The 26438-nt window shown below is 37.2% G+C and overlaps 2 protein-coding genes across 4 annotated transcripts in view; both read right to left on the bottom strand.

Moving 5' to 3' along the window:
- The window catches only part of hcn2b (hyperpolarization activated cyclic nucleotide-gated potassium channel 2b), a 31501-nt gene extending 21608 nt beyond the window's left edge, over nt 1-9893 (bottom strand). Inside the window, exons 1-2 of the mRNA XM_084116480.1 lie at nt 8909-9893; nt 4699-5122 (exon numbers count right to left, since the gene is read on the bottom strand). Of these exons, the coding sequence (XP_083972606.1) occupies nt 4699-5122; nt 8909-9579 (1095 nt within the window). The 5' untranslated portion in view covers nt 9580-9893. The remainder of the gene's footprint in view (nt 1-4698; nt 5123-8908) is intronic.
- A 761-nt stretch (nt 9894-10654) lies between these two features.
- Nucleotides 10655-23857, bottom strand: bsg (basigin). 3 transcript variants are annotated; one of them, XM_084116739.1, is made up of 9 exons: nt 23612-23820; nt 18042-18392; nt 17087-17252; nt 16565-16653; nt 16348-16487; nt 14877-15153; nt 12823-12835; nt 12578-12649; nt 10655-11696 (listed from the first exon to the last, which is right to left on the bottom strand). In XM_084116739.1, exons 1-8 carry the CDS (start codon nt 23679-23681, stop codon nt 12592-12594), a joined length of 1164 nt encoding a protein of 387 aa, XP_083972865.1. In that variant the 5' UTR covers nt 23682-23820; the 3' UTR covers nt 10655-11696; nt 12578-12591. The 3 variants fall into 3 exon arrangements, with proteins under 3 accessions (XP_083972865.1, XP_083972864.1, XP_083972866.1); XM_084116738.1 differs by having other exon boundaries at nt 12823-12847; XM_084116740.1 differs by lacking the exon at nt 18042-18392 and having other exon boundaries at nt 12823-12847; nt 23612-23857.
- Nucleotides 23858-26438: the final 2581 nt, after the last annotated feature.

Here is a 26438-nt window from a genome sequence, read left to right on the forward strand (position 1 = left end):
TCATCCCGTCAGATTAGATTCAATATCGGTGACTGTGAGGTCAGAATTATACGAACATGTCTGTGAATGATGAAAGTAATGTGCCAAACTGATACCGAGTTCTTCCTGGCAAGACTAAGGAAGAGTGGAGAATGTGTCTCTTGGAGACAGCTGTGTGTGCAGTTTGTTTGTGGTTACAAAGTGAAGAGGACAGTTATTGGAAAGCGATCTGGAGCCAGCCCAGGATAATTCCTTGTGTGGTTGTGCGAGACAGTGTCAACACTCACTTCCCATACCAGAAACAAGGCTTGTCACACCTGAGAAAAGCCAAGTGCCCCAAATAGCAACTGAGCCAAAACAGCGATAAAAGAAGACAAGGCAGAGACACTAACCTTGCTCATGTTGTAAAGTTCTTAGTCGGCATGGGTTGTTTTTTCTAGCTTGAGAAGCAGCAGCATCTTAAAACCGAGACAATGCAAAACATAAAACTGACTGGAGACTAATATTTGAAGAGAAGCATCATGCTTGGGGGCTATGGTTGGGAGTTATGGCTGTTTGTTTAGCATATCACTGTCGCCGTGCAGTTCTTGAAAGCCTCTTTGATAAGGCTCACTGATCTCAAAGCAATGTGGAAGCACTTATAGGTCTCATTACACTGCGATTTGAATTTGGTTAAATTAATGATCCATACCGAATATCCTTTTTCTTCTGGCATGCATAATCACCTAATGTAAGGATGTTGTCAAACATCAGCTGACTAATGTCCTTGTTAAAACACTGGCTTGTGTATGTACAATATAATCACCAGGCATGTTTTTTGAGTAGTTTTTCAGTATGCATACCATGGTGTGGTTGTTGGTTCGAAACAATTTTGTAAGCAAATTTTACAAACTATGTGATCTATCATTTTTATACAACCAAATATGGTAATTCTAAAGGACGGCAATGAAAGTTGACTGTATTGCGTCTCAGCCAAAACGCTGCGCTTAAACACACTAAAAGGACTACAGGCGACTGTCAACTAGCACCTGCCTATATCATCAGGTATCTATAGTCTATATTCGTCATTCAAAAGGGATGCTGAAACTAGGACTGCAGATATATAAACCGTAAACAAAGCAGTGCTTGCTTACCATTTTGAATAATGGATCACGCAGATCAATTTCTTTATTCCAGGCGACTCATGTTGTTATGAAAATATTTGCGCATTGGAATGCTCAGGTAAGATGACGTCAAATTAGAATAGCCTTCTGTCTGTGCCATCTTGACTTCTTTGCTGGCTTTTATCACTTTTGCTTTGATTATAGTGCAAACTCGTTCACTAAGCTGAACATCAGATAGTTAGAATTCTCTCTCTCACCGACAAGTCAATATGCTCAACTGGCCAAATATACCCCACACTGCATAAACTGCCGGCTGACGCTCAACAACTGCCCAGCGTTGGCCGACAGCCGCTCTTTGGCTTGGTGTGTCAGCACTTTAAACGTTTTGATTTCTTGGTGTACAGTAGTTTACAGTAGTTAGCCTGGATTTAGAAAGCTAATGCTTAGCCTGATAGCTTACCATTTATAGTTTTTTACTAAATTATAAATGGTTAATATAAGCTAATCAACTAAACATTTCCTTTTAATTGTGCTTTTAGTTTCTTTGTGTTTTTAGCAACATTATAACTGGCCTGACAGCTTAGCATAGATTTATTAGCATGCTAACCTAACATACACAATGTAAGCTTGTAAACAAAACATTTATCTTTCTTTGTTTTCAATTACTCTGCCGTTTGCAAGCTAACTATTAGCCTGGTAGCTTAGAATTCGTTTTTTAACAAAATTATAAATGGTCAAAAACATTTTGCTTTGTGTTATTTTAGCAAGATAACAACTGGCCTGATAGCATTACACAATGTTCACCATTGCTAACCTATAGGCTACTCTTTGCAATCTTGTAAGCAGAAGGCTGGCAAGTAAAGCCTTTTTATTAGCTAGCATAAAATATGGCTTTATTATGACATGCTACTTTGGCTAATGAAATGCTTTTCTTGTTAGTTTTTATGGAAACACTTTAGTATGGGGAACACATATTCACTATTAATTATGACTTTTGCCTCAATAAACTCCTAATTTATTGCTTATTAATAGTTAGCAAGGTAGTTGTTAAAGGGATATTTCACCGCTGGAAAGATGAATGTGTATTTAAATTGGGTCATTTATGTAGTAGAAATGTGAAATTATTTTAGAAGTTGGTGCCTTCTAGACTGAGAAAAGTGGATGAAAGACAACAACTCCCAGAATGCACTTGCTTCGCTGCCCTACGAGGACACTCCCAAGCCACGCCTACCGGTAACAGAGCGCAGTATCGGAAGAAATGATACAACTAGGCTACTAGTCGACTCGAAACTGAAAAGACGCGGTTTTATCGTGAGATCCCCCTATGGGCGGGTTGAAAACATGTGGAACTAGCTCCTCCTACTGGCTGTAGACTCTCGCCTCTGGCCAAAAAAGCCTCCGATGACGCAAAATTACCATTTTTGAGTCATCTGAGTTTTTTTTCCAGACACACAATACAGAAATCTCTCGTCTCAGGAGGACATGAGGGAGGGAAGCACGGTCATTCGAAAATACTACCGGGTTTCTACTGATACAAAGCTTAATGCTAATTGGTGAAGTATCCCTTTAATGTTAGGTATGGGGTAGGATTAAGAGATGAAGAATATGGCCGTGCAGAATAAGGCATTACAATGTGCTTTATAAGTGCAAGCTAATAAGCAACCAGTTAAAAATGAGAATTGTTCTAAAGTGTTACTGTTTTTCTTGTTATGGCCAAAAACACAACAGGCTTTACAGACGTCCAAGGGGGGCAGCTGTTTACATGCAGTACAAAATCAGGGTAATGGGCAACAATCTAAGTGTGCAGTTAGGGGTTATGCTAGCTGTTTATGACCTTTCCCCAGTAAAAGACCTCAGTTTTAAGGCATTTACATTACCTTCACGTAATCAAGGTTAAGGAAAAGTGGTGTAAGACAAATGGGTTTCACAACTTGGTAATATCTTTTAGGTTGTCTTACTTGTGCATTGTCCCTGCCTGAGTAATCAAGAGCTATACGTGGGCTAAACAGTGTGGAGTGAATGTGGCACTGCTGTGCAAGGTTGATTCAGTAATTGAGGGCCATGCCTAGCTCACATTACCACTATGTAATCAGGAGCATAATTGTCCCATTTGGTGGTGAAAAGAACGCATATAACTGAATCATCAATCAGCTCAACCCCAGACAAATCGTCACATTGCTGTCACCCAGCTGGCTCTCTATAATCATCCCAAATGTTCACAAAAGATGGTGTTTTAAAATGTTGGTCATTGTTTTAATGTTAATGCACTGAACTGTTTTTACTATTGTGGTCAGTCAGTTGCTGTTCTCAATGTTTATGATCGTTAATTACCCCAGGCTATGTTAATTAGCCTGTGAACCTAATTAGTCACCCACGACAAACACCTACAAGACAGCATTGGAAATCAGTGAAAAGCTCCATTGAATACATTCTGCTTCTCGCAATTACAAACAAAAGAAGTGACATCACCAGGTAAATAAACATTTTGCTATGTTTGGAATAGCATACGAAAGACTGTGTCCCACAGTGCAATGTGCTCGATCTTCTATCTTCTACATTCATACCGCTTTTATCCAAAGTGACCTACATTTCCGTCAAGATATGCATTTGAGTTTATGGAAAAGAACGCAAGAACGCTCAACAGAATATCAGTCATGTTTTCAACATGTTTCTTGTCTTATTTTGTCAGACTGCCAATGCCAGAAGCTACATCCAAATATGCATACTTCCCTACTATATAGTAGGCGAAAAACGTATGTGAAAAGAGTAGTCTGAATTCACATACTCATAAAACACTAGGCCAAACGTACCCAGATGACCTACCAGTGAAGTACAGAAGTGCGCATAACTATGTAGTTTTTTTTAATAGTCGTGAACAAGCGTGCCGCACAAGTCCTGAAAAATGATCGCCCCCAGGTGGCTGGTCCCAGTATAGGTCATAAACCCCGCCCTCTCCATGTAATCTAATGGTACGTGAGGCAAACTAAATCTGTCATTTTAGGTAGTTTTATCACGCTGATGTAAGTTTAAGTGTTGGTTTTTTAAAATAAGTTTGGTCTTAGTTAGCTATTTGATGCTATAAAAACGGGAGTGTGATGTCATGATTGACAGCTGTGATTGACAGCTTCTCTGAGCGAAGTAGTCACTGAGGCACCAACTTTAATTTGTGAGTTGTTCTGCAGTAAACTGTACTAACCGTTTCAGGTCCCAGAATCAGGTCCCAAATCAGCGCAAAATGTCAGCGCCATATTGGCACTTTTCTACAGTGGAAGAGAGTGAAGGTGCGTCGTCCATCTTTCTTACAGTCTATGGTCGTGAAGTAATTTCTTATTCAAAAGAAGAGAGTTTGCGCTTTTGGACGCAGCCATTGTGTATATCCAGCAGAAGCAATTATTTTTGAGTTAGGCTACCGAAGCTATCAGCCATGATTCATTTATTTTTTTATCTCAAATGGCAGCCACCATGAGATGACCGATGACCTATTCAACGTAGAATAAAACCAATTTTTAAATGAGAAACGATTACTCAATGCTCCTTTCATCAAAGCGAATATTTCAATTTCTTCAGTCACAAATCGAAAGATCGTGTTTGACTTCAACAATGAAGCCCATCTTACCTCTTCCCATTGATGGATGTAACGAATCAGTCTGGACAGTCTAAGTAGTCGCAGTAAACTGAGAATCTTGGTGAAACGCACGATCCGCAATGCCCTGGCGGTCTTGTAAACCTCAGAGTCGATGCCTTTCTCTACGATGAGAAAGATATAATCCACCGGGATGGATGAAACGAAGTCCACCACGAACCACGTCTTCAGGTACTTCATCTTGATCTTTTCCGGGTCCAGTATTATCTCTGTGTTGTCTTCGTAGACAATGCCCGTGCGGAAGTTCAGCACCAGGTCCATGAGGAAGAACGTGTCGGACACTACGTTGAAGATAATCCAAGGGGTGGTGGTCTCCTCCTTGAAAAAGGTGATGCCCACAGGAATGATAATCAAGTTGCCCACCATAAACATTAGCATTGTGAAATCCCAGTAGAACCTATGTGGAGAATGAAGGAACGGGTACATGGATTACAGGTCATACGCATAAGAGAATTTTGATTTTATTGATGGATGCCAATAAAAAATAGGCATTTCAGTGTCTGAAACATTTGTAAATGATAGTCTTCAAGGTAGAGTTGTGTGGATGAATTCATTATTTAGCATGGTGCATGGACACCTTATGTTAATATGAGGCTGTTTTTTGGGAACTGTTTTCATTTTTTTGTTTGCCGTATGTCAATCTAATGTGGCATTTTTCATGTATTTGGCATGAGAGGCACACCCTTATAATAAGGAAATGAAATTCAGTCCTCGTGCGTTTCGGTGAGACAGGGATGCATCCTATAAATAACCCCAGCCTTGACAAACACGCTACACGCACACGAGAGGAGAGAGGCGATGTAGGCGTAATAAAACAGCTTTCGTGTGATATAGTGCTTTTTGGATTAAATCAATATGGTGAGATATTGTACCAATAAATAATAGTCAGCCTATGCAAGGTCATCACAAGGACGCTGAGAACGAGATCCAGACGGGTTACAGACTTTTGAAATTTAAGTGTGAAATTAAGATGTAAGTAGCTTCTCTTAAGGTGTATCAATGATTTATTGATTATATATGGCGATATGACTGCACAGCTGTCTGTGGTATTGAAACCAAAACTTCAGAAGCGATCATAACTGAGGTTTCTCAAGCCAACTATGCAGCTGTGCTCTAATAATATGTGCTCATCACATAAAGCTCATTTAAATGCAGTGCTCCTTTTGTCTTCTCTGTGCAAATAATAATAGGTCACTGGCCTGCACCGCAACGTGTGATTATGAATAAATACGAAGACTAGCTTGAACAAATCCATTATATATTTTCTTTTCTTTCTTTTTTCCCCCATGCATGCACAGAAAAAAATGTGCATGAACAGTCATTGGCACAATGAGCAGAGCGTAAAAGAATGTGTAATGATGCTGATGTTGGGAAAAAAAGGACTACTTTTTTTGTGTGTGTTATCTTTCTCTGTATGAGATAGAGTGCTTAGCCTTTATTATACGTCAAAAATATTGTTTTTAATAAATAATATTTTTATTATTATTTTGATTTTGATTTAATTATATATTTTTTAATATAAATTTTAATATAATTATTTTCATATATATATATATGTGTTATTATTTGTATTTTAATGAATGTTTAGTTTTATTATTTTATGTTTAAAATATTCCATTAAAACATTGAACTGGATATCTGAAAAGAGATAATTAATTGTTTTTTTTGGGGGGGGGGTTATGACCAATATTTGTTTTTTATTTGTTTATTATTATTATTATGATTATGATTTAGTTGTGTTGAGTTTTAATGATTCTTTTTAAAATAATTTTATGCCTGATACTTTTATGAAAGATTATTTCATATTTTTATTTGTATACATCTTGTATACACAGATATTGGAAGTCAGAGAATGGTATATTTATTTATCTATTCATTATTATTATTTTATTGTTTTTATATTATTTGTTTTATTTATGTTTTATTATTTTTATGGCTACAAGTTAGATATTCTGTAAAATCTTTTATTTCTGCTATGTGTTTCTCGCCTCATAACAAATAAAAAGTTATGGTTTACACAAAATGAGTCCTCTCCTGTTGAATGCACAGTGATGAACTAACATTGTTGAGTGTTACTCTTTGGAGACCCAGCAAATGATTATGAAAAATATTGGTCAAACGGATTATTGGTCTGTCTCAATCAAAAGTTCTTTAGCTACTGCCTAAACTGAGGTAGTGATCCTGTATAACAGCCTTTTTCGGAGGTAACTTGATATCAAATCAACCTGTTTGTCACTGTATTTGAGGAAAGGCTTCTTGTCTCCCTGTCCTGAGACATAATTAAGCAGAGACAACAGAGGACACTATCATTAAAATTGATTGCTGGGTGAACAACAAACAAACCATTGAACTATATTGTTGAGCTATAGTAATAAACAAGATCAGTTCTGATCTGGTCCAGTGTCAGTTTTGAGCAATTTCATTTTTAACTATTTGGATGCTAAAGAAAGCTTGTTTGCATTTAGTGTGGCATTGCACTCGCAGCTAAAAATCAGTGGTAAGGTTCCACAAGAAAGTTGTATTCCCAGTTTTTTTAATTGCGTTTCATTACAGACTTCATCCTGAGAGGCTGAGGGGATCATTTCTGAACTTTGAAGTAAGTGTCCTGACTAAATTTCCCTTTGCAGTTTATCCGGCTTTTACGGAAAAGGATTTCCATAAATTTTCTGGTAAATTATACACACCTGATGACATGAAACATAACAGCTGGTGCAAGTTGGCCATCAATGATTCATTTTGTTGATTAATGATTTGAGTTTGCTAAAATATCAAGTGAACGTGAGTTCCCGATCCTTATTACTAATTATAAAATAGTGCATGTTTGATATCCAAGCCTATGTGTTGTTCCAGGAAAAGGGTGCCTTTTGTGTCCCTCAAAGCTGATACTGGTGGTATGATGGTAACAGAGTTGACACACAATTAAATTAGTTTAATAAAAATTTTACTTAATAAAATGAATTGTTAGAAAACTGTCATATTGACATCACAATTACTTTGCAACCTTGTTTGTTAATAATGTCATCCTAAAATGTGGACCGTCTTAGTCCTAGTCCGATAGTCAACCCTGTTATTGTGACCAGTGAACAGGTGGTGTGATACTGAACACTAAATATTTGTGAATGAATGAATAAATATCAGCACATCTTGTAGTGTTATGACCTAGAGCAGAATGGCTAAACAAACATTAAAATGTCAACTCTGTTACTTTCAGGAAAAAGGTAACAGAGTTGACATTTTTAAGTTCAATTAGCCATCACGGTCTAGATCATAACACTATAAGAAAGAGAATTTAATGCTGATATTTAAACATTCACAAATATTTAGTGTTCAGAATCACATCAGCTGTTCATTGTACAAAGTGACAGTAACAGGGTTGACTATTTAAATATGCCCTCTACTAGCAAATGTTATTAACAAACAAGGTGTATACACATAAGTGCCACCTTAATTAGAGGACCACCTTAAATCAACACTGTCACTGACTACAATTAAAAGCTGGTGTGATTCTGAATTTGTGAATGAATGAATGAATCAGCCTTAAAATATCTTTCTTGTAGTGTTATGACCTAGACCACAAATGGCTAATTGAACTTTAAAAGTTCAACTCTGTTACTTTTTTCTTTTTTACTTTCACTGCATTTTGAAGTGTTACTTGTCAGAAGAGGACGACCTTAAATGGTCAACCCTGTTACCATGATTTTGTTAAGTGTAGCTCTTTACTGAACGTGCACTGTAAAAAAAAAATTACATCCCCAAGTCAAAAATTTCAAGTGACCGATAACATCTAAATTTTTCAATTAGTCTGACGTATTATTTCTCATTGAGCCAATGTTAACAGACGATTGCAACAAGAATTTCACTTGGGCCAATTGAAAAATTTAGATGTTATCGGTCACTTGAAATTTTTGATTTGGGAGGGTTAGAAATTTTTTACAGTGTGGCCTATTTGAAAAATAAATAAATTGATACAAAAATCTGCATTAAATTCTATTTTATATACTTAAAGTGGTACAATGGCACACTTTCTTTTTTTTTCTTTCTTTTTTTTTTTTTGTCAAACAAAATGTTTAATATTTTACAGAAACGAACCTTTTTATACCAGAAAAGCCAGCCATTTTACAGAATTCATGTGAATTTGCAACCAGGTATTGAGTCTCCATAGGTGTTACTCCATCGCCCCTACCTGAAATCACTGTACGGATGAATAATCCAGTTGCCAGCGGATTTGACTCGTTCCTGTTCCTTCTCCACAGCCTTTTGACTCCCAAACATACGCAGGGAGAATTTGTTGACCCCGGGCTGTAGCATGGCGCTAAACTGCCTCTGCATGTAAGTTTGATTGTCACTGGCTTCCCCATCATCTGCCGAGATCTGGCCATCCTCAGACTTGGGAAAGCCCACAGAATGCTCCGGCTGGTTCGGGGTCGGTCCGTGGGCAGGGGGGGCGTTGGAGAAGGAAACCCTGGAGTCCTTCTTGTCGGCGGTCGGGGCAGGAGTGACCGAGCCGTCCATGCTGGAGGTGCTGGAGTGACATGCAGATGCTGGGAAGCCTCCACCTGTCTGCTTCTCCTGCTTGGAGAGGACTGAGGACAAGCTGTCGTGTCTTCGGCAGTCTCCGTTGATAACGCATCTCATTCCGGTGCCCTCCTCGCCGTCAAACCCGCTTCTGGAAACATCTCCGTGACTGAGGAGCGCGGTGGATTCCGTGCTGCGTCCACAGGAGACCGAGGCGAAGTCCTTGTTGTTGGAGATCCTGCTCGTTGCTCCCCCTCCTGGTGCCACATTCTTCATCATCCTGAAGGAAGGGTCAAGGATCTCTTTGTGGTCTTCATCGCCGTCCTCCGCTTCGTCCATGACGGGGTTGCTTTGAGATGAACCCTGACGCTGCCAGATTGCGAAAGCGCAGACGTGGGCAGTTAGTGGCTTTACTCCGCGTCCCAGTGTCACCAGACACAACTACACCAGGAGCGTTGCTATGGCTGCAAGCGTTCACTCCCTTACCTGGAAACGCATCGCAAGCTCTGTGTACACAGGCATCAATTCAACTATGTCAAGGAGAAATTAGTGGGAAACGGGCCGAGATGCGCTTAATTGTGCGTTTCTTTTCATATACAAATGTAGGTTATTAGCATGTTTTATCCTATGGTAGGAATGCATTATCCATTTGCACGTTTAAAAAAAAAAAAAAAAAAAAAGGATGCCTGAAATAAGAACGAGGAAATGTATTTGTCTTGGTTTCATGCATAGGCTATTTGAAAAACAATATCATATTTTATATATTTGATTAAAATGTCAGGTTTGTGACCAAATAAAATATTATTTTTAATCATGAATAATATCAGGGGTCTTCAAGGTTCCATTTGACCTGAACAAAAAGTGTCGTCAAAATGTAGTTCATGTCATCACTTTGTCAAATGTCTTTTTTCCCCAGGTTTTTCCAAGAAGGCTATTTCGAATGATATTCTCAAAATAGTTCCACTGCTTTTTAATGAAATAGTAAGAAATGCCAAACTACTTATATATATATATAGTCTTTAATTGAGACGTTGTTTATACCACCTAGATATCTGACAAAAGGCACCTTTAATTGAAATTATATGTTCATTAGAGATGCATTAGATCTGCTGGACGACCAAAATACATTGCTCTCCAAAGCTTTAGCGATAGTTTGGGAATATGTACATTGACTTAATTACTATGAATAGTAGTAAAAATATGGATGACTATAGTTAAAGCACGTGAAGGTTTAAATGAAAGCTTCTCGTCTCCAATATAACGATGCTGTGAGCTTTGTCACGTAGAGCCGCTCCCTGCAACTGAAGCGAATAAATGAGTAAACGACGCCCCCTTCTGGCGGCTCAAAGAACACGCTGATCTCTTATGGTTTTTACAGTAAATCACTTGACAAAGCAATATTCAAAAGACAAAGTTAAAATCAAATCTTTATTCGGATTGTGCAAGTCAGTACAGTAGACAGTGTATTTCCTACGAAGCTAAGGCAAAATAATTTATACACTTCCATCAAGGTCTTAAATTTTACGCATCTCTTAACTTAGAAATGGCTCACATCCAGACACTATACTTCACAATGCAAGTATGACTGTCTATAGGAAAGTATAATTTAAGCAACAAAACAAGCCTTGACTAAAATCCCAACTTCACTGACTTAACCTAAAAATATGCAATTGTCATCCATGTTAGAATTTGGGAAACAATTTATAACAGATTATCCGAGGAACACTGCACTAGCACTTGGTCCTTATTGGTTAAAATGGCAGTATGAACCCTTAAATTCAACATTGGAAACCATCCAAGCAACTTCAAAATAACCTTGTTAGATATTAAACGGAAAATTGATAGCCAGACAAAAAGTGTCGTTTGACCATCCACATGAACAGTGCACTTTAATATGCAGCAACATCAAGAGTCCTGCACATAAAAGTTGTTAATTTAAATTATTGTAATGAAAAACAGCATGTACAATAAAGTGGTTGAACAGTAAGGCTTAGGAAAATGACTGCCAAAAAGAAATTGAAAGAGTAATGGTTATTTCAGCAATCTACTGTATACACACTGAACATAATCAAATTATCATGCTGAACAGTGATCGGATCTCACACTTGGTAGATGTTTCAGAAAGTCGCGGTGCGTACACTCGTGGAGAACAGTGAAAGAAGCCAGGAAGACGGGGGGGGGAGGAAAAAATAAAAGTTAATTCCCACATTAAGAGATTTCCACTAAACACACTTCTACAACACGAATACAATCATGCAATTTCCCCCCCTCCCCCCCCCAGAACCACTTTAAAAACATCTGCTGGCAGCACATTACAGATACGAATAAAAGTAAAAGGAGACCAATTAATATCTCAGACATTTACACTCAAGCAGAAGGTTAAGGAACCGCAGGGTGCACTATAATGTGCTACTCGACCAAAATACTCTGCATGTCTTCAGCAGTAGTCAAGACACCTGAAACAAACAAAAGAAAAATCAGCAACAAAACCTGATTATAGTTCATATCTAAAAACAAAAAAACGAATATTTATTTATATTTATATAGAAAAAAAAAATAAAAAAAAAAAATATATATATATATATATATATATATATATATATATATATATATATATATATATATATATATATATATATATATATATATATATATATATATATATATATATATATATATATATATATATATATATATATATATATATATATATTATATATATAAAAAATATAAATAAAAATTATTATTATTATTATTATTATTTTTTTTATATATATATATATATATAAAATAAAATATTTAAAAAAAAAATTAATATGCATAAACCATCATTTATTATAGATTTATAATTTATTTTTTTAATTTGTATCTTTATATTCCATTAGATGTTTTTCATAAATTTAATAAAAACCATAAAAAAATTATATTTATATATATATATATATTTATTAAATATGTATAGACAATAATAATTTTAAAATATAAAAATAATTGATTGTTTCTATGATCAAAATATTTAAAATACAGAAAAACAATTAAATGTTTTATTAGTTTATATTACATTTATGAATATACATGTTACATGTATAAACTAATAAAATTCAGTATAAAATATAAAGTTACTTATTCTGTATTAAATTATTTTATGCATTTAATATAGAAATGAATTTTTTTAATGAATTTATGGACAAGTCCATAATATATATATATTTTTTTTTTAAACCTTACACAAAAAAAAATAAGTCATAAAAAACATTTTATTATATAGTTTATGTTTGATATATTTTACTATATAGTTTAGGTTTGATTAGATTAAATGTATACATTTATTGAATACCTTTTCTCCTCCTCTCAGTTGGAGTTTCTTTGCCGGACGTTTTTGTCCTTGTGGTTGGCTGCGTTGCTCTTCCTGTAAAACACGACGGTACGTCAGATCCCTCTTTGATGTGCATGTGAACGTCCTGAGCTAGAAGCACGTCGAGGGGCTAGTCTACACTTCAACGTGGCCTTGAAGTTCCCTCGACCGAACTGCACAGATATCTGCACTTCAATATCTCATCACAAATATTACAAAACACTTACAGCGGTGCAGCTCCTGAGTCGTCATCTACAGGAAGCAGGAAGACATGGAAAGAAAAAGAAAAGCGTTAAACACTCATCTTACAAGATGATGCATGTAAAAGACTACGGTCTACTAGAACAGTTGCAGTAGCTTGTCTAAGCTCTAGTTTGACAGCCTCAAAACGGTGCAAACCGCGAGTTTAAAAGCAGAACGCCTAATGAGTAATGTGATTCGGGGACTGGCAAACCTCGTTTATATTCCTCATTTGGTTATTTCTACTGCAAAATCTGTACACGTCATCTAAACACAGCTATGGCTCTTTTTACAGCACTACTAATGATGATTCATGCAGAATAATGCATTTACATTAACCATGCAGTCTGATGTTGGATTGAAAGGATACGTTTAGTGGTTTTCAACCCAAGAACAAACGTTTCCGTTTGTTTTCCGTTGTTTGTAGCACAACCTCACCAACACATGTAATGTTGAGGAAAAACATGGGTCCTTTTCTGCATCAATCATGATGAAGGCTCTCGAACAGCATTATATCACATTTGTAAACTCCTGCACTGGACTTCTGAGGTCAGTATATCAACCAGAAACCAGAAATATTGAAAAACAACTACTGAAAAATGCCTTAATTTAATTTAATACTTAAATTAACAAATTACCATCCATCCATCAAATACATTTGAGATTAGTCATAATAAAAATTGATATTTACAACAACAACAAAAATCCATGCATTTTGTGGGGGTTTTATTTATGTATTTGTGGGGAATTTATTAAAAAAAAAAAATGTTTTTTTACATATAATAAATGTATATGATATATACAATATTGTATTTTAGCTCTTTTTTTTTCATTTTTACTTCAAACTGCCCTTTAACTTCATGCATTAAATAATTTTAACCGTTTTATAAAGATAAAATTCAATAATATTGTGTATAGCATCATATACACAACACATGTATACATAAATATAATTTATATATAAATAAGCATTTTAAGGGCGTTTAAAGTCATTAAAAATGAGGTTTAAAAATATTAAATTCAACTAAAGTGTACATTATTAATATGTAAAATATAATAATAATAATAATATTATTATATGTAGTTTGTGGTCATTTAAAGTCACTATAAACACTTAAGTAAATGGTGTATATTATAAAATTATAAATATGCATTTTTAGGAGGTTTGAAGTCACATGTGACTATTTAGTCAAATATTACAGCTACTGGCAAGGTTGTGCTTCAGACAGTTAGACAATCAAATAAGTAACTTTAAATAAGATGCGAGTTGACACCCAAAAAACATATTCTTTTAAAACATTTTCCCAGGTTTTCATGCAGAAAACACACCCAGAACGACAAAAACGGTCAAAGTAATAAAGTTGGGATTTTATATTTTGCCACCCTTGTTGCCATATGGGTGCTGCCTCTCAGAAACAAATGAGACGCAGAGGAAGTCGCTGCTAGAATGTAGGGCTGAAGAATATCATGCAATGAGAAGATGATGCAGAGAGCATGCAAGGCAATATAACATGATCCGTCTGAAATGTCATTATGATATAATGCATAATACCTTGGCATTTAAAACCCATTCTGAACTGCAATGTGTCAGACTCAGCTAAACGCTTTCACTGGCTACGGAAGAACCAATAAAGTTGCTTTTCTTAAAACCAAGTATGAGGAATCTGGTTCATTTTATCGTCTCACTCTCATTTAAGACAAACTGCCAGTGAAAGAGTTGTACTTTTCAGGCTATCAGCGAGAGCATTCAAACTCCCAAAACCACTCGTTTAAGCAAAATCCACTTCAGTCTGACATGCAGTTGAGCACTTACCACAACGTAAAAGCAGCAGCGAACAGAGAAATAAACAACGTAAATCATAAAAATACTCAGCTGAGGCACAGCCACACACTACAGCCAAATAAAATAAACAAACTGAAATAGGATCTTGCACCATTACGAAATCATGAACAAAAAAGTAAAATTACATCCACTGATCATTTGTACATTCACGAAAATGGAAAGTGAAACAATTATGACGTAAACAGTTCCGTCACATACCGTCGGTGATCTCGTCGGGCTTTCTCTTCTTCTCGTAGATGAAGATGATGGTGACGAGGATGATGACCTCAGCGACAATGCCGAGGAACGGCCACAGGGCGGCCAGCTGGCTGCGCACACGCAGCTGAATCTTATCCTGGCCTTTTCCCACGTCATTGATGCCGAGGCACTCGTAGAGGCCCATGTCCTCCTCAATGTTCAGATCTTTGACGTACAGCGTGGTCTTGTTGGGGGTGTTCTTGATCTCATACTTGTCAGTTCCATTGACAATAGGTAACTGTGTTGAAGACACAAAACTGTCATGTTATTAATGCTGCAGGATTTGGTTCAAAAATCCTTAAAACTAAATTAAAAACTGAGCTCAGAATCGATTGGAGGGAGAATCGCAATGCATGTCTCAGAATCGCTTGATGCGTCGATTTATTGTCTCAGCCCTAAAAGCAGTTGCTAGCAAGTGGCAAGTTCAAACTAGACAGACAATTAAGGGATACGGTACAGTCATACCACTTATTACAAGGCATTTCACCACATAAATGACTACGGGGATAAGAGATACCGTTTTAAAATCGTACCTGTTTGTTATCTTAAAATCCTTTATTTAACTTGAGTTGAATACTATTTGTGAATAATAATACTACTAATAATTATGTTCAGGGCTTGACTAACTTTGTTTTGCTCGCCAGCCACTGTGGCTAGCGGTTTTCCAGAGTTAATAGCCGAAATTGACATTGATGCACGGAGTAGAACCATGGTATATGGAAAAACCAAGGTGCCATATAGATATTCTTAATATCTCATAATTTGGCAGCAGGCTGCTGTCACTTGAAGACCTGACGCACGGATCCATTATAATGTTGACTTAAAACATAACTGTGTTTACGTGAATACTCACCAAGACAGGCATTTTGACATTATTTTGTGTGTATTTGACTGTTTAAATGCGATAAGCAGCGAAAAAGAACTCCATTTAGTACTGAGAGGTGGCTTTGTGTGTGCATGCATTTTGGGTGTGAGTAAAATAATGCGCAAAACACGCAAAATGGATATAATATTAATACCTACTAGTACAACCACAAATTTTATTAGTAACATTATTATCAATAAATAAATAGGATAATACTGTAACCATTTTATTACTATAGTTAATATTATTATTAGCAGTAATTCTATTACTATAACAATTAGAAGTATATTTACTATTATTATTAAAGCATTGTAATATTAAATGTAGTATTACATTTACACAATAGTAAATGTCATATCCAAAATCTATGGAAAAGCTTGCAAGCTTGAAGTTGATCTTTTAGTTTAGAGTCAACTATGCCATAAACGGACAGACATTACTGCTAGGTAAATCAATAGCAAGTGCGCAATGCCAACTAAAAACTTTGCAACCTTAACCAACCTTCAAACTCCATGGACAGGTACCAATCTCATGTTATTACGACGGTTTAGTAAAGTCTTCCTTTACCTTTTGACCGTCACCTTCAAGGACCTTGTACCAACTCCAGTCAGTAGGCAGGGGGTATCCATGGCTCACGCATACTAGAGCAGCCATGTCATTCTCATTAGCACTTTCAGAGTGTTTGTAGGCCGCTACATGTGGGGGAGCTAACAGGAAGAGCATAATTATGGGTTATGAACACAAACACGAAAAAGACAGCAGCAGCATCATCAAATTCTCTTACCTTTAACTTCAATGGTTGAATTAACCGGAGGCTCTGACCGGAAGACGCATTCATATATTCCAGCATGGTGGTAATCAATCTTTTCAATGCTACCAAAGAGAGAAAAAACAAGCATTGAGACCCAAAAATCTAAACCAGAATTAAAGTTTCCGCCCCGCACTGTTTTATATGCCAATGGGGAGCCAATGTAACACCACAGCAATAAAGGTGAAGGAGAGGACAATACAGTAAAGCAAATATGAACGATAAAGTAAACAGCTTTTCCAGTACACTGCTCAGGCATCCCCATGGATATTTTTCCGACCCAGCAGCTCTAATGGGAATTAAGGTCAGCTAGTATGGAGTGCCGGAGGCTCTTAACAGAACAGAGAAGACAGAGGCAAACAGAGAAGCTGCACAATATTTAAATGGACCTGGATTGATGGTTAAACAATGTGCAAAGCTGATCACTACCAAAAGAGCAAAGTTCTAAATTTACCTCTTCTTTAGTCACAATTATTTACATGAGGTTGAGGAACATACCGGTATTCAATGTAAGCGCTGCTGTTCATTTTTGACTCTTTAATGGTCTTGCCATCCCTGATCCAGTAGTGGCCTTTGATGGGAGAAGGAGGGTTGGTAAGATTGCAGCTGAGAGTTGCAGAAGTCACGTTGCTCACCACCGTTGGATTGGTCATGATGTCTGGATCTGCCAAGATAAAAGCAAAAGTCACACAACTATACTTTCCGCCAGCTTTCATAACATCTTCACTGTATAATGAAAAAGAAATCCAGGAAACCAAGTATTCATTGTTGCTTATCCTTTAAAATGAGCCCACCAACCTCTGGATTCACTGTGGTACTGTAAAAAATGACATTTTTGGACATGACGGAACAAATCGGAACATTGCTGACGAGATGTTCACCACAATGTGCACCGAAAGGCACATTGCGCACTACCAAAGGAGAAGTGAAGGTACATTTTAGCTGTGAGCTTGGGAAACATTGAGCAGTTTGCAAGCGAAAACAGATGGGAAGAGGGAACAAAATTATACCAACCAGCAACTGGTTTGGAGAACATGAGCTTATGAAATCCTGTTGAGGAAAAGCACTAGGTGGGCAATGCAGTGTGCTAAACTGCTCTAAAACCACCAAAAGGGTTAAATCAGACATCTAAAGAGCCTTTTAGAAGTTTACTAAAAGCAAGCCACATTAATGAGACATAATGAGAGCCCTTTTTCAGAAAGGCATGCCAATTAGTGCGTTTTACACCTTCTGACTGATCAATGCCATTTCTTTAAAAGGTTCAACTTCATCTCAAGCTCTAGGCACTGATATGGCATCAGATAACTAAGACAGAACAGACGGTGCTAGAGTAGAAGTCATGTGACCTGGTATGGGAGGGCAGCAAGGGAGGGTAAGGTAAGGGAGAGACTGAATCTACAGGACTTCCTCCTCTACACTAGTGGAGACGCCTCGTTTCCACAACATAACTCACGTTCAAATACTATAACGTTCGCTTGTGAGCGAATCCACTTGACTTTGGGCGGGGTCCTGAGGTCGTTGCGGTCAGGGTCGTTTGAGGCGCGGCACTCGTAAATGCCCGTGTCGTTGAGCATTAGGTTGGTAAGGACGAGCGTGCTGGTGGCATGGTGAATATAGGTGGCGTTGATGCGTACGCGATCCTCTCTTGCACCGTCAAACAGCTGAGTGACTGTTTCATCTGGCTCCTCGCCCTCAATGAACCACCACTGAACTTCAGGGATGGGGTTCCCTATGACCTCACAATCCAGCTCAGCACTGTCTTCTATGAGTTTCATCTGAGACAAAGGTGATTTTATGAAGCTCGCTGGACATTTGACGAGTGATAGGGGGAAATTGGATTTAAAGTGGACCGTTCATTGAGATGATATGAATAATGATTAGCAGGCAGGCAGGCAGAAAAGAAACAGAAAAAGAGAGAAAATGTTAGAATGGAAGACATAAAGAAGGCATACATAAGAAACAAATTGGATTGAGCATCATGGTGCAAGACTTCAACACTTCATGATAGCAAAACCCAAATGAAGAACATTAGAAGCATTTTAAAAAGACAATGAGTTGAAGCATGCATAAAACAAAACTTAGCATATCAAGAAATGCAGTGAAAAATGAAATTAGAATAATTCACATGAAATAAAGGTATGAAGTAATGGTGATTACTTGTGACTGCCGGGGCTTAAAGGGAGAGCTCACGAAACAATGGAAATTCTGTCACTATTTACTCACCAGTATGCCATTCCAAACCTGTATGACTAATGTTTCAACGGCTTTTGACCAAAACAACATTGGACCCATCTGAATTTTAATGTATGGAAAAGAAAGAAAGAAAAAAAAAAAACCTGAAAAGAAAGTCATACAGATTTGGAATGACATGGTGGTGATTTTAATTTGAGCTAAGTAGGCTATTCCTTTAAGACTTGTCATATGATTGCGGTCGGCCGTTAAATCGCTAAAGCTGATATATTAGCTGATATTTTTTCTGGTTGGCGTGTCAGAAGGAGGGTTGTTGGAATTGACATAACCCGTGTAAATGAGAAATGAAGCTAAAAACAACTTTTTCTTTTGAACCCTGAACCATTGTGCCGTTCATGTAGACTCGAAGCATGTACTCTGGAGAAAAACAAGGTTGTACTTTGCTAATCCCCCATGGAGAATTTCAACACAATTCTTCTGATCACCTTGGAACAATACACACCCCGAAACGACATGGAAGTACGTGCGTAGCGGCTTGAACAACAACCCTCCACATCAATGAAAAGAACACTGAGATCAGCCTCAGACCTGTAGTTGCCTCCTGCAGTGAAGCACATGTTTTCAGTGTGTTTGGTTTTGAAACAAGAGTAAGGTACTGCTCCCTTTTTGTCCATTGCTGAGGGAGGAATGTTTTCGTGAGTTAGCCAGGGAGGGGTAAAAAGGGTAGATGTCCACAATCCACATTACATTCAGACCAGCGGGACTCCACACGTGCCTTAAGCCTGAAATAACATATGCCCTTTGAAAGGAGAACGGGTTTCATTCATTTGACCATCATGAAAGGTCACCAACATTAAGTGGACCAGAGTAGACAAATTCAAAACTACTCATAAACAAGCTCTAAAAGGAATTTAAGCACATATTTGTGTATATATGTGCTTAGATTTAATGTTACCATAAGACAAGCATATTGACTAAATATTTCAAGCCTAAATTGTAAATAACCCCAAACAGGGAGGACGGTAAAGTGCAAAAGTATTACTTGGTGCAATGTCTGCCACTACTAGATAATTAACTTAACCTGTTATAGTAAACAAGTCAATAAGGTCACCTTCTCACAAGCCGACATGTGGATTAACTGGCAGAAAAATTACTGACCTACGGTCACTTGTTTCATCATCATAGTTTCTTGGCTCAAGCCCCTGATTGAATGCTGATAAATGTGGGATATCCTTCCCTATAAAAGGTATTAAACTACACAGCATGTCATAACTGTTTCACCACAAGGCTTTTAAGGTTTCCAAATGCACAAGGGACATTAAGCTCTATCAAAAGAAAATTGAATAAAAAGCACCATTTGCCATCGACCCAACTCATTCTGATGGCCTCTAGGAGATCATCATAGAAGCTAACAAATGGATATATTTCCTGTACTACCATGAGACCACACAATTTAACTAAAGCATGCATTACAAAGAAGCATAAACTGGCTGAGGCTTTTACACCATGTTCTGCTTTCGTAACTACGCTAAACATTAGTTAACCATTGTACATCACATCTTTATTTAGAGCAGGTTGCCTAGATTCAAAAAAGCCCACATAATACGATGTGGATATCCTGTGAAAATCTATGACATACTGCTTGGCTAAAGCTACAGGACTTCCGGGATTCCGTTATTTGAAAACTCAACCAATATAAACTGGATCTGTGGGTAGGGATGATGTGTAGAGACCAGTCATACACCGTTTAACAGCTTGAACGCGCTTGGATCAGTCATTCAGATTGGCAGGTCTTCATTTACTGTGTGCCATTGAATAGGAGTGCACAGCTGAAACACTGGAAGATCATCACTCATCAACCAGGATCTTATTGCTTGTTATTTATTACAATTTTCATGCAAATAGTTCTTGTATTCAGTAAAACACTCAGACCACTGGTTTGGAGAGGTTTTTGGACTTGATAAAAGGCTACCATGGTTCGAAATGCCATAACTTGTGACTGCTTTGAGATAATTTGACGCAAACTTGATTTATGACCTGTCAGATTTACTTTCTAATAGTCACTGTGTAATAATAAAAACAAAAATCAATAAATCACTTTTTTTCTGGGTTTTCTCAGTAGTGTTGTAACATAAGAACCTTCAGTCCAAACATGATCAAAATCTATTTTCCTTCAAATTTGAGAGGTTTTATATCAAATGAAACCGTGTACCTGTTGATACCTTTTCTTTTTTTGTAGAGTTATAAGCCATTACTTTTAAAGTATGCCACTTGAACTAATGTGAAATTATTAAAAATGCAATTCAGGCGTAAGGGTTAATGCTGACATTCAACAGAGAGCTTACATAACCCTTATATATAAAGCTTGAATGATCAGGATCTGCATCCACCCATCATCATGATGACAAGAAATCAGTAGTCGGTATCAGCTACAGAAATCCTGATCAGAACATCGCTAATTCTCGATTCAATATAACAAAGTATGACAGAAAAGCAAATAATAATTTCTCATCAGACAAACAGAAAAAAATTTAATTTAACTTTCCTTGGTTTGTCTTTTTAATTTTACATTTTTATTTTCAATGACATAGAAGTAGCGATAGAGCGATTATTTCATACTGTGACGTTAATCACAGTATGCGGACTAAATTATCAGAGATGTCCGGCATACTACTGTCGTTTTCACTGGAATATCAAGTTATGACATTCTGATTTAACATGAGATCAAAAAAATTAACAAAACTTACATAGATGAATCATTCACAAGTAGTTCTTTAACATGAATTTACATTTCAAGCTGACTTTAAAGGAATAGTTCACTGTCATCATTTACTCACCCTCAAGTTGTTCAAACCTGGCTGAATTTATTTGAAAGAAAGAAACTCATACAAGTTTGAACAACTTGAGGGCGAGTAAACAATGACAATTTTCATTTTAAAGTGAACTATTCCTTTAAGGCTAGTTAACTAGTGTTTCAGGAAACCCAGTGACTAGTTTTGAAAGTAGATCATTTTGCATACGCCCACAGATTAGTGAGAGTAATTCAAAAAAAGTTGAATGACAGGACTATCCTCACCCACAACATGCTGACAAACACCTTCTCTAAGCATTTTCCAAAGTTCAAAATGGCTGCCAATAGCATACCAAGCACAAAAACAATCAAAAACACAACTTAAAATACCTGCCCTTTTGCTTTAACCCAATTTAATGAGCAGAGCTGAAGATCGAGTACTAAGGGGAAACTGTCATTTTAATTCTGAGAAGTTATGACTTACACCACAGGTGTCAAACTCAGTTCCTGGAGGGCCACAGCCCTACAGAGTTTTGTTCCAACCCTGCTTCAACACACACACACCTGCAGTTTTCAAATAAGCCTGAAGGACTTGATTAGCTGATCAGGTGTGTTTAATTAGGGTTGAAGCTAAACTCTGCAGGGCTGTGGCCCTCCAGGAACTGAGTTTGACACCCCTGACTTACACCATCCAGTTATGTGGCCATAACAAAATGTAATATGAGACAATGCAACAACAGCATGAGTAAATCGGTTGCTCTGGCACAAATTGTGTCATTTTGAGGAAATATGAATGCTTACGTGCAGAAAGGCACCTCCTAAAGTGTTTAGCGCCCTATGAAGCTGATTAGGTTTCGGATTTACCGACCCTGCCATTCATCAGCTGCTGCCGTTGGGGACTAAACAAATTATAATGGTGCCAGACCATAAAACAAAATCATTCTCATTACTGCCATTTTCATTCATCATGCAAACCAACTGATGCATCTAAAAGGATGGGGGTGATGTTTAACATATTTAAATAAACTTAGCAGTACATGATTTAAAACTAAATTCTAAACTGCTAAGCTTTCATTACCGTAAGTGAGCGATGTCTACAAGTTCAGTAGGTTTGCATGGATTCCTGTGCCATTTCCAGTGATGGGACATTATAATGAGCTTAAGCTAAGCCTTTTGTTGAACAATGATAGACTAAAGAGATGAAAAATGCTGCTTGGATGCCTCCTTCATGCCAAATGATTGGACGAAGCATGTTTTGCCTCCCCAAGCTTTCATTATGATTAAAGGTTACATTTAACTAATGTTTTACTGTACTAGCCAGCATGACACCAAAACTAGCCTGCACCAGTGGTCATGGCTGCCTGATGCTTACCGTTAATACATCATTCACTGGAGTAAATGACCTGGTGGAATAAGGACAAGCATTTATATTTTAACAAGCAACATTTGGACGAGTCCTGGCAATAATTAAACGTCAACTAATGATACACAGATAAAGATCCTCTTTAGTTTGAGAAATGTGTAACTTAGAAGGTTACAACATCTCCTAGGTTGGGATTAAAGGTTCTTTTACATGAAAGAACAGCAAATCCACATGGTGGGTTTTACACTTTGGCTTTAATGCCGTGATGATCATTACTGTCGCTAACATCTTAACGTTTTTTTTAAATTAATTGTTTATATTAATATAGAATATAAACTCATTTTTTTGATAACATTTCCATTTTTCGAACTTGAGATGACTAAACGAGCATCACTGAAAAAAAATAACTATTTTACAAACATCAGCTGTTGCTCGATGCGCGTGAGCCATTTCGCGTGTGCTCGTGCTCGTGCGCGAGTTTGCCGACGGTTTAAACGGCTTTTTAACATTTCAAACCCTTTCAAGCGTTCATCATCGATATATTTCGCTTTACTGTGAGGTAAAATCAGTGTAAACACAGACGGCTTGCCGTATAGGTCGTGTTTATGTCTACAGCTGGACTGCGAAAAAATTAGCTCGCGAGCTGCTACATGATCAACAGAAAAACAAGACGCCTTACCTGTATAAGCCTCGGCTTGGAACCAGCCAATACAAATGGCGACAATTGCGCCGAACAGCTTCCTTCTCATGGTGAAATGTTGTTAAATATGTAACAGACTGAATGTCGGGCCTGTTTCTATAAGAAAACACAATACTGGTGAAATCCCTCGATGAAGCCCCGTCGTCCTCTACTTGTTCCGACCGCACTCAGGAACGCGCACGTATACAGGCGAGAGTTCTTGCGTCATCACGTCCGGTCGCCGCCTTTTATCCATGTATGCTAATTTACAAAATGATTTCGACATCTTTTAGGTTTTCAAATTGCAGTCTCTGTCACTGTAACTAACCAAACGCGTTTTGTGAGTATAATGTTCGAAATTAATCTAAACCAATACATTTAATGTTTTTATACTTTATTTAATGTTTTTTTTGGTTTTTTTTATACATTTTTAAAATTATACATTTATTCAGATAGACTTACAGTGGGTGGAAGAAACCTACAGCAGTAGTAATCTGTTCAGATTCATATTCTGCACTACAAGTATATTGAATGGAAAATCAGAATAAGATAAAGCCTATAGTAGTAGAAGTAGACCGACTACAAAGTTTGTGGAATCTGCTAAATGAGAATTAGACTAGAATTTAAGGGAAACGAGGACGTGGACAACATAGTTAAACCAGGGGGCCAATGTTTCCGGAAAACATTGAAGCTTCCCCGGGCGCCGCCATTGATTAGCAGACCATTGACTCCCATTCATTTTGGCGTCACTTTGACAGCGAATAACTTTACATCTGAGGCATTTAAAGACTCCATTTGTCCATTATTTATTTCTAAATACAACACGAAAATGTATAAAAGGCTCCATTACCTTGTATCTTACGTTATGGTCCCGCAGAAGCCGTTTTTGTAAAAATAGGCTAACGATTGCGTCATAACCACGCGACTCTCTGTCTCACACTAGAGAGATTACCGTATGGACAGGAGGAGAAGCTTGCGGGCAATCGGGGGGACGTGGAGGCAAAATGACAAAATAATTAATCAGAATACTTAGCAAAAGTTTCTCCTGCTCCTAGCTCATGGACAGCTCCTCCTCACACTCTCCGTCTCTGCAAGTTTCGGAAGGGAATGATTCAGATTTCTCTTGGCACAGCTACTAGAAGACAGACAGGTTGCTCACATCACATCTACGTCATCAAGCTCAGTTTGAGTCTGCGCAGTACGCTCAGCCATCAGGAAGTTAGTGCTTCTAATTGACTTCACTTTTCTCTGTTGAATCCAATGGGGTCGCTGTGTCCATTACTCTATGAGTTAAACAGGCACATATAGGCCTATCACACATATATCAACAGGGCATCACGCTTTATCTTTATTATTTATTAATTTCGTAAATAACCAATCTTTAACAACATAAGGGCAGATCCTTTGAGTGACGCTCGAGTGATCAAGAATATTTCAATATACAAATAAGCTTTCCTTCGATTCCTCCGTCCTCATTTTCTTTCCTTGCATCCTTCCCTCGTATCCTACAGAAGTGGAGCTGAGACGCGAGGAAAGGAAACAAGGATGCACAAATAAGAATTGAGAAGCACCCATGTGTGTTTTCGTTTGCACTGTTTGTCATCATGGTAATTCATTTGATTTCGTCATTGTGTCCAGGTGAGTGTGTGTTGTTTTGTTGAAATGAAATAAATGATTTAATATTACTGGTTATAACTGAAAAAACAAGGTTTTACTGAAGCATAACTGTGTAGATATAACCTGATTTCTCCAGCAAGGTAAAATAGCTTAATAAGTTTGTTTTAATCTTTTTTCACCTTGATGTAAAACTGAATTCATTACACTTAATTTAATTGAAGAAATTTTTACACACAACTTCATTTAGTTTTTTCACAATGAATCAGTTTAGTTCATCGACATTGTGAGTATAGTTCACAAAAGCATTTTGAGCTAAGTTGATCGTAGAGATCATTGTTGGCTCTAAGATCTAGACTTACAATGCTTTTGGGAAACGCAACCCTGCAGTGGATCTTTAGTTCCCAGCATGCTTTGCAAGGGACTGCATTAGGAGAGTAAATTTAGGGATTAGGTTTTATTTCATGTGTTTTTCAGTAAAGGGAAACACGTTGGTATAATGTCAGTGTTTAATTGTAAGTTATGTTGGACATTTAGAGGAGTTTCTCAGAACTGTTTCTGTTATTGAATGTTGTGATACAATTGTACTAAAGAGTAGCACTGTCAATTGTGATTTTCACTTTGAAGCAACATAATGTGTATAATAACCCCAAATCACAATTTCTCATTGACGCATAATTCACTGATCAGCAAGTAGCCAAACACAAACCTTTTCTACTTTGTCCTTCAGAGCAGATGTCCTGTAGCCGACACAAGTCACAACTATACTGTCCTCAATAGGTCTTGTGCAGTCGTAGTGCACATGTGTTGAAAGTGTTCATCGTGAGTTTTATCGGAAATTGTATATTGGGTCAATGTAACTCAATAGTTAAAACAGCATTCCCTTGTTTTATGTTACATAAACCTGCATGATTGAATTAGGTTACACCAACAAAATTAGAATTTATAAGTAGAATCAGCTAGAAATACCTCCTTAAAGCAACAACTGCACATGTTCACTTTTACAGTGGGGAACGACATGAGGATGAGTAATTAATGACAGAATTTTCATTTTTTGGTAAGCTATCCCATTAATGGACCCAGTAAAACATTTACATTTACAGCGGTGGTTGAACATTTATGTGTACTATATAAAAATAGTACAGCTACAGTACATAATACATTTTGGAATAAGTGTAATATAAATTCAGATTTAATATTGAAATATAGAGTA

The sequence above is a fragment of the Abramis brama genome (assembly GCF_963993115.1).
Source record: "Abramis brama genome assembly, chromosome: 6".
NCBI lineage: Eukaryota > Metazoa > Chordata > Actinopteri > Cypriniformes > Leuciscidae > Abramis > Abramis brama.